This window comes from Alosa sapidissima, chromosome 4 (assembly GCF_018492685.1).
Source record: "Alosa sapidissima isolate fAloSap1 chromosome 4, fAloSap1.pri, whole genome shotgun sequence".
Classification (NCBI taxonomy): domain Eukaryota; kingdom Metazoa; phylum Chordata; class Actinopteri; order Clupeiformes; family Clupeidae; genus Alosa; species Alosa sapidissima.
Window position 1 is genome coordinate 24,734,023 of NC_055960.1, and position 13,197 is coordinate 24,747,219.

Consider the following 13,197-nt stretch of genomic DNA (forward strand, 5'->3'; position numbering starts at 1 on the left):
GGAATCCACATCAAACTTCTGGACATTGAAAACTACATTCCATCTATACAGACCATGAATTCCAGGACTCAAGGGTACATTTAGGACTACAGCCTACATTTAATCTAGGCTACTATATACTATATGCCACCAGCTAAGAAAGCCAGAAGAAGGAAATTAGTTGTATTTGTGTCAGTCATAGAGGTGCCCTTGATTGACTGCATTTAAAGTCTTCAAAAAACATTAAAATGTTCCTGAATATCAATGTATCTGAATTTGTTAAATGTCTAAAAAAAGACATTTCTGGCTAAGTTCTGGCTAACAGGTGAAAGATTTTTCCAAATAAAAACATTATTTTGGGGCTACTTTTTAAATGACCCATAGCCATGCCATTGTTTTGCCCGTGTTTTCTCATCCACTGTTATAAGGGGGGGGGGGGTATTCCATGTGGTTTAGTGACAAACCTGGGTAAGTTAACACAGAGTAAGTGGTAAACCTCCTAAGAGCTGTATGGCTTCATTCTCCTAACAAAACAATGCCATAGGACTCTTGTTGTGTGAGGTTAACTTACCCAGGTTTGTCAATAAAACACGTAGACTACTTGGAATATACCCCAGATCTCTTGGATTTGGCAATGGGATTTTTTTACATGGCACTGCCCTCTACAGGATATTGCGAGTTATAGCCAACGTTATCAGACAGACGTAGGATGTTAACTCTTTTGCCCCCTCCAGAATCAATGCACATGCTTTGCAGGAGGCTGGAGACTATGCATTATTCAGAACTTGAAAACAAATTCCTAGCTAACCTGAATTGATTGCAGAAAATAGGCTAATGTAGCTGAACTGTCATCATGGAGAGCAACAGAGCATCAACAGAATTCTTCAACTCACCATGTAAAGATCAGTAGCCTAAACAGTTGTGTTTCTGGTCATAAATTATTAAGCAACTATGCTGATTAACAATTCAATTAACCTGAAACCGGGTTGAAGTATGACATTTCCTCAGAAACTACAAGTCCCTTGTATGAGGAAGGAGCACGCATGCGCAAAGACTACAACGCGTGGTTTAAAAGGGGCAACTTCCCTCCATGAGTCTCTTCTCCAGTCGAAATCTGGAACACGATGGTGAGCAGTCTAGCAATAGTATATATTCAGCTTTTTTTAGACGACAATAAATTGCTTGGAAAACATTTACATAGACCCACACACACCACCAGGATTGATGAAATAGAAATGTAGTTGCATTTTTCGTTGCGCTGTGTTGCATTTTGTGGCATTCGAAGAATCTCCTAGGTAAGCGTAAACGTGGCTTGAAGTTAACCTTAGCACCTAATGTAATTTGTGACGTTATCGTTCAATAAACTTAACTCCACGTAACAAGCTTCCTGAGACACATTAGGCTATTGAGTCTTAATAACGTTATGTACCGTAGAGTGTGGAACGCCTATCAAACTTGCCAATTTGTATTTTCCAGTGTTAAAACGCGAACGTGTGGTTGCTAAGTTAGCATAGAGTGTTTTCTAAAGCTGTAACGTTACCCTCTTTGGCTAGCAGGCCATTAACGTTATTTATTGGAGTTGATTTTTGACGTACACAGGCGACGGTAGACATCTGAAAATACACTTAAGTACGTATGTTGCCCCAGTGTACTTAATTCACCTATGATTAGCGATGTTTACAGATGTGTTTTTCCCCCCAGCACATGGTCCGGTATCCAGCTATGTCTTTCAAGGGTCCATCTAGCTAGAAGGAAGTTACAAGCTACATGAACAGGGTAAGTGCTCAACAAGAATAATTTGTCATAACTTCACAAATCTAGGTTGGTGATAATGATGACCAAACTTTTTTCCCCATCTGACCGACTGTGTAGATTACTTTGAAAAACTAAGCCAAATATCCTGATATCACCATAGAGCATAGATAAAAGGTGTTTTAAAAACGGTAATGGGATCTTGACTGAATGTTCCCCATTTTTTTCTCCTCAGGTGTACCCAGTCTTTGTAGAGTGCTGTATGAAGACCTGATCTGCCACTTGCACAACCCTGGATTTTCAGGATCTTGAGATGGGCTGCTCTGATATGAAGGCATTATTTGTGAAGTAAGCCATGTTAATCATTTATAGACACTGGGGCAGTAGTGTTCCCCTACTGTGGTTGTGAGATGGTGATATGATGACTTAATCTTTTTTCCCCAGCAGATCGACTATGTTGACCATAGCTAAACTTTAAGCCAATTTTGTCTGATTCACCAGTTGATGTCTTATGTGGGTCATCAAGGTTGATGCTTGAAGTCTAATGCATCTCCATCCTCTTTATTTTATTTTAGTGTGGTCTGCTGACAAGAGCATCACAGGCAGGAAGTGGCATGCCTCACCCGGCATGTGCTCAAGGTAAGATGGAGATGGTATGGAGTTGATGGCCCTTAGAAATTGGTGTTTCAGTGATGGTTTTTATGCCTTTAGTTTTGATCAACCATTTGAAATTAAACCAAGAGTTTTCTGAGAATCACAGATGGACTAATGATTGTGTGTATGTAGTGGTATTCCTTTTGTATAACACAATTATTTCTCCTATACAGTGGAGGACTCAGACTGTTTAAAGGACGGATGAAAAAACAAAGGGCGCTTATCTCAACATGGCACCCCACCTAAAAAGCTACATGTGTCAAGTATGACTATAGTTTTCAACCTTAATGAAAATAACACTTATTAGGCAATTCCAACTAAAAATGACCTGACTTAGAAAGAGGTATTGATGGGTCAGATCTGGAGAATGGTCTGGTGGACCTCCCCCTGGAAAATGTATGACTAGTAGCTAAATGTGAAATGTGTGTAGTTTGAAACAGTGAGGCTAAGGAGAGTCTATGACTACCTAGAGATATTGAAATAAAGACCATGAGTACCGGTACATCAAAATGCCACCTAAATATTAGCCTAACTTATCTGCCCCTTGCAGAAGCTTGTTAAAGTATTTGGTGGCACCATAGACTGTTAACATGGCACTGGCTTTGGGAAAACCTTCCCTACAGGGCACATGGTAAGGATGACTGCTGGTCACAAAGAGTCATTTTTTACTGGGATCTGTTTCTTTCCATTGCAAGGGCACTTGATGGTGTAACAGTGCTATCTAAGAAAGCCCTGCCCCTCCTATCAGAAAGGCAGTTGTAGGGAACCAAGTTTATTCCATTGTAAGGGCACCCATCACGTGTCCCTCCTTGCATACATGGATGCAAGGAGGGACACCCTTTATTTCCCTGCAGCACATTTTATCTATTAATGGAGCACCTACGTTGACTGACCGACTATGTAGAATGCTATGTAAAACTAAGCCTAATTTCCTGATCACCATAGTAAAGCATGGATGACCTTTTTTATTTGTTTTTTTTATAAACTGTAATGGATTTTCACTACACGTTCCATTTTTTCCCCCTCAGGTGCCCAGTCTTTCTAGGGTCCTGTATGAAGACTTGCCCTGGATTTCCAGATGTGCTTCCAGATCCATGATCTGAGATGGGATGCTTTGATATGGAGGCACTACTTGTGACGTAAGCCATGTTAATCATTCATAGACACTGGGGTAGTAGTGTTCCCCTACTGTGGTTGTGAGATGGTGATGTGATGACTTAATCTTTTTTCCCCAGCAGATCGACTATGTTGACCATAGCTAAACGTTAAGCCAATTTTGTCTGATTCACCAGTTGATGTCTTATGTGGGTCATCAAGGCTGATGCTTGAAGTCTAATGCATCTCCATCCTCTTTATTTTAGTGTGGTCTGCTGACAAGAGCATCACAGGCTGGAAGTGGCATGCCTCACCCGGCATGTGCTCAAGGTAAGATGGAGATGGTATGGAGTTGATGGCCCTTAAAAATTAGTGGTTCAGTGATGGTTTTTATGCCTTTAGTTTTGATCAACCATTTGAAATTAAACCAAAAGTTTTCTGAGAATCACAGATGGACTAATGAATGTGTGTGTAGTGGTATTCCTTTGTATAACACAATTATTTCTCCTATACAGTGGAGGACTGTTTGAAAGACGGGGGTGAAAAAACAAAGGGCACCTATCACTCAACATGGGGCCCCCAACCCCACCTAAAAAGCTACATGTGTCAAGTATGACTAGTTTTCAACCTCAATGAAAATAACACTTTTTTTATTAGGCAATCCCAACTAAAAATGACGCCCTGAAAACCCAGTTAACTAATGCTCTTAAGTTTTTAACTTTCTGCAAACGAACAAGTTTAGCTGAACATGATGTAATGGGACTTTAAAGACAGATGTATTAGATCAGATGTGGAGGATGGTCTGGACCTCCCCAGGGAATTATTTTGAAATTCTTTCAGCTAAATGTACAATTTTTGTGACGTTTGAAACCGTAAGGCTAAAGAGAGTCTATGACTAGCGAGAGATATTAAACTTAAGACTAAATGGTTCAGTTCAATTCCTTTTACCTTGCTCTTGCAAATGATTAGAAACGGGGTAACTCGATTATTGGTACTCTTGCCCTTGATACAAAAGGTAGGGTCTTGTAATTTGTTCTGTGTGTCCACTTTGCTCTATTGGTCTTAATTTACTTTGGGCTTTCAGACAAGGTAGAGGGTCACTATATCAGTCCTTCTACATGATTATTTGATCAGGATGCAGATTTTGGAATTTGGTTTCACTTCCTTACCATTGTGAGATGGGGGGGGGGGGGGGGGGGCGGGGTGAGGGTCTCTAGTGAGTCACCGCTCATGTTGTAATGCCTAATGCCCTGGCCTAAAGTGCCTATTGAAAAATTAAAACCTGCACACGAGTACATCAAAATGCCACCTATATATTATCCAGACTCAGTGCAATCAAAGAATTCACTTCATGATTTATTTTATTTATTTTTTTTATCAGAAAAGCACCTGTAGGGAACCTCAAGTTTAGCCCATTGTAAGGGCACCTACCATATATTTCCCACTGCTGGGGCATGAATTAGGAAACTCGCATGAACTGATGCAAGGAGGGACATCCTTTATTTCACTGTTGCACATTTTATCCACTAGAGGAGCAGCTACATTGGTAATTAATCCTTTCTCAAATGGTGTGCCATGTACTGGGTTGCATTCCAATACATTCTGTATTGGAAATGAACCCCTTTGGAACACTGTAGGGACTATAAAGAGGGTACTCCATAATGGTACTTTTCCAATGGAAGGGTACACATAAAGAATGCCAAGTATAGACTATTTTAAGGGACACCTTTGAGGGTATTGCATTACATTTTCAACACTATAAAGGCTGTCATTAAGACATGATCATGAATTTTACTTGTTCTGGGCTACATAAACACTAGGTAAGCGCTCAATGAGAATAATGGCCAAAATTCGTGTATATATATATCTAGATTGGTCATAATGATCAAGCTTTTTTTTCTCCAGCTGACCAACTATGTAGACTGCTGTGAAAAACTAAGCCAAATTACCTGATCTTACCATAGTAAAGCATGGATAAAAGGTGTTTAAAAAATGGTAATCAGTCTTAGCTAAATTTTTTGTTTTTTTTTCTCCGGTGTACCTAGTCTTTACCTGCCACTTGCATATCCCTGGATTTCCAGATGCGTTTTGAACTGCTTCAGGATCTATGATTACCATCTGAGATGGGATGCTCAAATATGGAGGCCTTATTTGTGACGTAAGCCATGTTAATCATTCCCTCATAAATGCTCGGGCAGTACTGCTCTCCTGTGTTTGTGAGATGGTGATGTGATGACTTAATCTTTTTTCCCCAGCAGATCGACTATGTTGACCATAGCTAAACTTTAAGCCAATTTTGTCTGATCCACCAGTTGATGTCTTATGTGGGTCATCAAGGCTGATGCTTGAAGTCTAATGCATCTCCACTCTTTATTTTAGTGTGGTCTGCTGACGAGAGCATCACAGGCTGGAAGTGGTATGCCGCACCTGGCATGTGCTCAAGGTAAGTTGGAAGATGGTGTGGAGTTGATGGCCCTTAAAAATTGGTGGTTCAGTGATGGTTTTTATGCCTTTAGTTTTGATCAACAATTTGAAATTAAACCAAAAGTTTTCTGAGAATCACAGATGGACTAATGAATGTGTGCATGTAGTGGTATTCCTTTGTATAACACAATTATTTCTCCTATACAGCAAAGGACTCAGACTGTTTGAAGGACAGGGGTGAAAAAACCAACCCCACCTAAAAAGCTACATGTGTCAAGTATGACAATAGTTTTCAACCTCAATGAAAATGACACCTAGGCAATCCCATCTTAAAATGACAAGCCCTCAGATAGAAGAATTGGTGAACTATAATGCTTTACATTTTTAACTTTCTGCAAACAAACGTCTTTAGCTGAACATGAAGAACCTCCACGTTGGGTTATTGGTAGGTCAGATCTGGAGGATGGTCTGGTGGACATTTTTTAAATTCTGACTGCTAAATGTACCATTTTTGTGTAGTTCGATACAGCAAGGCTAAAGAGAGCCTATGACTGGGTGAGGATATTGAAATAAACACTAAATGGTTTTCATAGTTTTTAATTCCATTTACTTTGCTCTTGCCAAATGATCAGAAACAGGATGGATATTATTGGTACTCTTGCCCATAAATGGGAGGGTAATTTGTTTTTGTCTGTGTGCACTTGCACTACTGGTCCAATTTTATTTTGGACTTTCAAACAAGGTACGGTTCACCTTCTCAGTCCTCCTACATGATTGTTGATGCAGATTTTGGAATTTTGGTTTCACTTTCTACACCATGGGGGGGTCGGGATCTGCTGTGACCTGACTGCACTTGTTAGGTTAGGACTCTGAATCTGCCCTGGCCTAAAGTGGCCATTGGGAAAAATGAAAACATGGACAGTGCAGATGAGATGTCAAAAACCCAGCTAGATATTTGCTTATGCCTATCTGCCCCTTGCAGAAACTTATTGAAAAGTATTTGGTACCCTAAAATGTCATGGTAGCCTCTTTGGGAAAACCTTCCCTATGGCCACATGGTAAGGAAGACTGTAGTGCACTGAGCCTTGTTTTATTGGGATTTTCTTTCCACTGCAAGGGCACTTGATTGTGTCACAGTGCTATCTAACATGGCACTTTTTTTTTTTTTTTAACATTTACTTTTTCCCTGAATGACTAGACTGCTGTGAAATAATGCCAAATTGCCTGGTCACCATAATGTTAAAGCTAAGGTGTTTTAAAATTGTAATGGGCCTGGACTAAATGTTCCTTTTTCTCCTCAGGTGTACCCAGTCTTTGTAGGGTCCTGTATGAAGACTTGATCTGCCACTTGCAAATCTGTGGATTTTAAGATGTGCTTTGAATTGCTTCAGGATCTATGATTACCATCTGAGATGGGATGCTCAGATATGGAGGCCTTATTTGTGACGTAAGCCATGTTAATCATTCCCTCATAAATGCTCGGGCAGTAGTGCTCCCCTACTGTGTTTGTGATGGTGATGTGATGACTTAATCTTTTTTCCCCAGCAGATCGACTATGTTGACCATAGCTAAACTTTAAGCCAATTTTGTCTGATTCACCAGTTGATGTCTTATGTGGGTCATCAAGGTTGATGCTTGAAGTCTAATGTATCATTCTCCACCCTGTATTTATTTTAGGGTGCTCTGCTGACAAGAGCATCACAGGCTGCAAAGGGCTGTGGTCTGGATTGGGGTATCTGGATACCAGTCTTGGTGTGGTGGCCAGATGACCTGGAGTAATTTTCATCTAAGTTACAAGATTTTCTACAAGTCGTCAAGTTATTTTTTTGAATGTGTCTGCTTGGATTCATGTGTGCTAGATTGTATACAAATAGAAAATGGACAATTGTGTTTGGTTACTGACATTTTCAGAACTATAGCCATATGAATCTCCGTTGCTTTTATTGCACGCTTTGGATAACATGATTAAATTATAAAAATAAATGTTTGGAAAAATCAAGGTTTCTTGTGTTCTCTTTTTAAATATATCTGTAGCACTAGACTGAGCTCACGTTTGAATAAAAGCCAGCTGAACACGCACCTTATCAGTCGATGGAAGAATGATTGAAAAGCCATAATATAAGAGTTGACCAATCTTTCAACCATATGCTTCTCTGTTAGGGACAGCCTGTCAAGGCTTTAGGGCCAGCATAAATTATCTAACGAAAAACAATCTGTGACTGAATTTGCGCAGACTGTCTAGACTAGTTATACATTGTATTTTTATGACGTTTGGCTATCCCCCGCTCCAGACTCCACCCTGGGTGGCAGGTCCTTCAGTGCCTTGGCCCCCTAACTCTGGAACTCTCAACCCCTTCGTGCCGGTCCTCTTCCTTTCTTCAATCTCAAGACCTTTCTGTTTAATGATCACTTCTCCTCCACACCCAACACAGTTCCTACAGATAACTTGTTTTTGTTGTATTGTGTTTGTTATTGTGTTTCCCTGCCTTCCTACTATGTAAAGCGACCTTGGGTTTGAGAAAGGCGCTATATAAAATAAACTATTATTTAGGGAATGAAATTAATCGGTGCTCCGTAACGCGCTCACAAAGCAGTCTCAATGGAAGATGTTATATGAACATGTATTTTTGTCTACGGCGTCACTTATAATCCTACCCTGGGAATTAGTCGTTCAGTGTTTTAAATTATGATGCCTATGTGCACACGAGTTAGTCAGGCCTGCGATAATCTGATGCTCTGCCATTGGCGGCAGCACATACTCCAGGCCATAATCCCTTTCAAAGGTTATATAAAGTTGCCAAACTGAGCAACAGCAGCTGGGTAGTCTATACGCGCAGCATCATCCTTCCCACAGCGCCTCGTGGATGCACAGCCGTCATCCATCCTTGATAAAAGATTCGGAGGAAAAATAGGAAGATCGGCGAACAGAATGTTGGTGATAGTTGACCTTGTGCTGATGTTAATAGATTTAACCATTTCTATTCTGAATGCAGTAGTGCGCACTGTCGTGCGACCGCGTCTGAAACCCATTGATGGAGAGCTGTGTCTCATCACGGGGGCAGGTGGTGGACTGGGACGCCTCTTTGCATTAGAATTTGCAAAAGAGGGAGCCGAACTTGTGTTGTGGGATTGCAACGCAGAGGCAAACGAGCAGACAGCCAAACTGGTACGGGAATTGGGGATCAAGGCGCACACGTACACAATCGATCTCTCCAAACGCGAGAGCATCTACCAAACAGCTGACCGTGTGCGGCGCGAGGTGGGTGACGTCACGATGTTGGTAAACAACGCGGGAGTAGTGGCTGGGCAAAAGTTCCTAGAGTGTCCGGATGTGCTCTTGGAGAGGACCCTGCTGGTCAACTGCCATGCTCTCTTTTGGGTAAGACATGCAACCCCTATGATCTCGGTAAACCCACATTATATCATTGATGTATGGAGCCTACAATATTATTTACGAAATTATATATTCTCCTTAATGTAGTCTTACCTTCTTAACATAAAACTGTTCACTGTTTTTATTTGTAAGTCGCTTTGGACAAAAGTGTCTGCCAAATCCCATAACCATAAATCTCGATTTCAAAACCCTATTGCTATTCTGTTATATACACGAGTTTCCCGTTTACCAACAAAACTAGATGCGCGCGCAGTCGTGAGGCAGAAGACGCTTGGTGGCCTTCCACAACGTTATAAACTTACCCTAAATAGTCGGCTGCTGTAAGTTACAATCGGATTTTTTTGTATACCCTTTGTTGTCTCAATGATAATAACATCTCATTTCAGACTATATTTCAAAGTTTGACGTTCATTTGGATTATTAATATAACATCGTATTTTGTCATTTTTGGCAAAGACATGCATTCTGTTAGGGATATTGAACATGTTTAACATTCTCTAACCATCGTGATTTCGAATTAGTGCAGTTTTCAGCACAAAAACTCATTTTATTCTTTTGCTCTTTTGCATTGCTCAATGCTGTTCTATGGTGCTTTCTGCCTCTTGGTTGCGCACGCATGTTTTCGTGACGTTCCATAGAAATCCATGTATACGTTTTTGAGATTTTAATTTATTGTCTAGTGACTAGTCTGTGGATACACATTCATGATACCTGGTACATTACCTCTATACACAATAAAAACTGAATTATGTAGGGCCTACTTGATGCATGAGAAGACTCCATTGCTAACATGACTCAGAATGCCTGAATGATAGGCTATTGTTGCTGAATCTACATCCCTACAATATTGTTCCCCACTGCATTATCAGGTTTTAAAGAATAAGGCCCTTAAAAGCATGTCTGCAAATCTGACTAAAGAACTCATAACTGAAAATCCTTTGACTAGACATTAAGTGTAGGCCTATTCAATGTGGTGAGAAACACAGCAATTATGTAGGAATGTGATTCACAGTGTTATCCTCTTACTGTAACTAAAGTCGCATGTTTGTAGTGGATAAGCTGTGTCAGAAAAAACATCAGTTACTAAAGCTTTTGTGGTGTTTTTATAAAAAAGGTCTTCTTTAGTTTGTGGTCTTATGAAAGTCTTCTATTTGTGAAATGTCAAATGTCAGAATCAGCTTGCTTTGCGAACCAATGCTCTTGAATGAATTAAAGCTAAAGTATTCTTTCACTTTGTCAAAATTCTTCTGAGTTTTAATCAGTTAATCAGAATTAGACACCATACTTTCTCCCACTGACATGCTTTCCACCTTCAGGAGACGGAAACACTGATCCCTACATTCTAGGGACACATTACGTAACTCTTGAATGTCCTCTTTCACACAGATGACAAAGGCTTTCCTTCCTCACATGAAGGCCACAAACCATGGTCACATTGTCACTGTCGCTAGTACACTCGGACTGTTCACTACAGCTTGTGTGGAGGTAAGGGCTGCTACTTAATAAAAAAAAGCTGTTTTAGGAAAAACAAGCAAGTAATTGTGCATCTGTTCATCTGTGAACACAAGTCAGGCCAGGGCACAAATGGCGACGTCAGTGTTGCTTGTTTTAGCCCTTTGATGTTGGCCATTCATGCTGTTCCCCTTTTTAATGGCATTTGAGGTCCACTCAAGCGTACCAAATCAGCTACAGAATTCAGATCAGCCCTCACCACGGACCTGTCTCTGACGTTATTGCTCTCTCTGTGCCCACACAGGACTATTGTGCCAGTAAATTTGGGGCAGTGGGTTTTCACGAGTCCTTAGCTCACTCTCTCTTGGCAGAGGGTGGTCTGGATGGCATCAAGACCACACTGGTTTGCCCCTACATTGTCAACACTGGCATGTTTGCTGGATGCCAAATCAGGTGGGGATATAAGGCATTATGTACTTGAGAACACCCAGAGGTAAACACATAGGATGTATAAAAACAGAAATCCCTGTGCACTCCTACTTCAGGTTACCAAGTGCTGGTGGGTTGCAGGAACATTAAAGACAAAAAGTCAAAGTAGCCACCACACACTGGAATAATCTACTGATTGTACTATTGTTAGGATGGTACAATACACACAAAAGGGTATGGCCAAACAAATGGGGACCAAAAGTGAAATGTGAGTTTGGCTTTTGGATTGGATCAAATTTTGAAAATTGGTTGTTCAAAGGGAAAAATCTTGTTTTAGATCTGGATCAGATTTTCAGTCTGTGTTGAAAACCTTTATCAGGATTATCCTGATTCCAACTGCAGGGTGGATTCAGGATGAATTTCAGAATGTAATAGAAAATCAAAATCTGTCAAATAACCGTACTATCATATATTTTTACTTAATTTTTGTCTCTTCAGATAAAAGAATTAAAGCAACCCCACCTAGGCTAAATTGTGATATGTAGTCTCATTTAGAGGCAATGATAATGCAGATTTCGTAATCCGGAAAAGATTGTGTTTGGATCAGGGAGATCCAATCCAAATTTGCTTTAAACAACAGCATATAAATCAAATGGATTATCTGATTCTGGATTGTAAAATGTGGAATTACCAAATCTGGATTATTCTGATCCAGATTACATTTTTACAACTGGGCCCTTGTTTAAAACTACATAGAGGAATAGACCCTCTACTTGACACCCACTGTGAAAACATATTATCCATAGAATGATGTATAACAGGGATGTAAAGAAAAGTTTGTTTGTCCAGCTTCTCCCTATTCATATTTCCTGTTGTGTGTTAATAATATGCTAATATGCTTTTAAAGTGTGCAAGGAGGGAAAAGAGTGGGATGAACAATGCCTATTAATGCTCCCAACAGACCGGAGTTCCGTAACCTGGTCCCTCCACTGGAGCCTTTGGACTGTGTCCAGCGGTCCATGAGAGCCATCCTGGGCGACGAGATGATGGTGTGCATTCCCAGCATCATGAGCGTGGCCGCCTTGTCTCGAGCGTGAGTATCATCCCTCAAAACCTTCTGCTGGTGCCCCTAAAATGTGGATTGCACAGGTAGTGAGAGTCACTTCTCTTTTTATGACCGCCACTTCACTGTCAACGATTCCCGGGACACTAAAAGACCGCACGCACGCACCCATCCACATGCATACAAACACACACATTAACACACACAGGTAGGTAGGCACGCACACGCACAGTACACATTCACACATAACTAAAAAAACAAGCATTAAGTCAGCAAGAATGCAAAAGGAAGCATATTGCTTGAAAGAATGCATTTTTTTGTACTGCATGTCCAATAGGTTGCTTCCTTGGGAAGCCAACATGGTCACGTACCGCTTCCTGGGAGCCGATAAATGCATGTATCCCTTCATCAAGACCAAGCAGCAGCAGCAGAGTCCTGTGGCCAATGGGCATGTGAAATCTGGATAAAGTCTTGCAATCATCGCTGGACCATGTCATCGCTGGAATACTGTGTGGTGTTAGGGGCCTGTGCCATAGTAATAAGTGGTCACTAAAGGTCTCACACCAACAAGTCTATTTATTGTCAGGTGGTGTACTACAAAAATCAATCATGGCAAGGGACACGTTAGCTGCCAAACTGACTGGTAAGGAAACTCAATACCAGAACTTACCGGATATTGTTCTGTCTGAATGCCTTTAAAATTTGGAATTTCCTGTATGTTCGGCCAACTGGGAATCCTTTTGATTATTTACTAAAAGAAGTGCATTCTCATTTCTGAAAGGGGACCATTAATTGTTGCATTTTTGTTGTTCTTCTGGTAACTGTTAAGATCTAGTGTTAAAGTGTCAAAAGTGAATTGTATCAGTCCTTCATCAACTGTTTTCTGACATTGATATACATAGTATTTGTCATAGACAAAGTCATTTTACATAATAAAATTTGCATAATTCAGGTT

At 40.6% G+C, this 13,197-nt stretch overlaps 1 protein-coding gene, 1 long non-coding RNA gene and 5 other non-coding genes across 13 annotated transcripts; all 7 read left to right on the top strand.

The window, feature by feature from the left end:
* Window positions 1–1,037: 1,037 nt before the first annotated feature.
* Window positions 1,038–7,893, top strand: LOC121707263. 6 transcript variants are annotated; one of them, XR_006031277.1, is made up of 13 exons: window positions 1,038–1,106; window positions 1,681–1,755; window positions 1,967–2,079; window positions 2,307–2,370; window positions 2,559–2,648; window positions 3,414–3,524; window positions 3,747–3,810; window positions 3,996–4,090; window positions 5,526–5,638; window positions 5,860–5,923; window positions 6,112–6,181; window positions 7,206–7,351; window positions 7,582–7,893. It is a non-coding gene; the product is annotated as an uncharacterized LOC121707263 (long non-coding RNA). The 6 variants fall into 6 exon arrangements; XR_006031276.1 differs by having other exon boundaries at window positions 1,080–1,274; XR_006031280.1 differs by lacking the exon at window positions 6,112–6,181 and having other exon boundaries at window positions 1,080–1,274.
* On the top strand, window positions 1,802–1,892 carry LOC121708136. Its single transcript, XR_006031598.1, has one exon. It is a non-coding gene; the product is annotated as a small nucleolar SNORD12/SNORD106 (small nucleolar RNA).
* LOC121708132 lies at window positions 2,141–2,233 on the top strand. Its single transcript, XR_006031594.1, has one exon. It is a non-coding gene; the product is annotated as a small nucleolar SNORD12/SNORD106 (small nucleolar RNA).
* Window positions 3,586–3,678, top strand: LOC121708135. The gene has a single exon (XR_006031597.1). It is a non-coding gene; the product is annotated as a small nucleolar SNORD12/SNORD106 (small nucleolar RNA).
* Window positions 5,701–5,793, top strand: LOC121708134. The gene has a single exon (XR_006031596.1). It is a non-coding gene; the product is annotated as a small nucleolar SNORD12/SNORD106 (small nucleolar RNA).
* LOC121708133 lies at window positions 7,415–7,507 on the top strand. Its single transcript, XR_006031595.1, has one exon. It is a non-coding gene; the product is annotated as a small nucleolar SNORD12/SNORD106 (small nucleolar RNA).
* Window positions 7,894–8,736: 843 nt separating the features above from the next.
* On the top strand, window positions 8,737–13,193 carry LOC121707262 (retinol dehydrogenase 10-like). Of its 2 annotated transcripts, none has more exons than XM_042089679.1 (5): window positions 8,737–9,310; window positions 10,685–10,783; window positions 11,055–11,203; window positions 12,141–12,272; window positions 12,580–13,193. In XM_042089679.1, the coding sequence occupies exons 1-5, from the start codon at window positions 8,834–8,836 to the stop codon at window positions 12,707–12,709; spliced, it is 987 nt and encodes a 328-aa protein (XP_041945613.1). In that variant the 5' UTR covers window positions 8,737–8,833; the 3' UTR covers window positions 12,710–13,193. The 2 variants fall into 2 exon arrangements, with proteins under 2 accessions (XP_041945613.1, XP_041945614.1); XM_042089680.1 differs by having other exon boundaries at window positions 8,737–9,283.
* The last annotated feature ends 4 nt before the right edge of the window (window positions 13,194–13,197 follow it).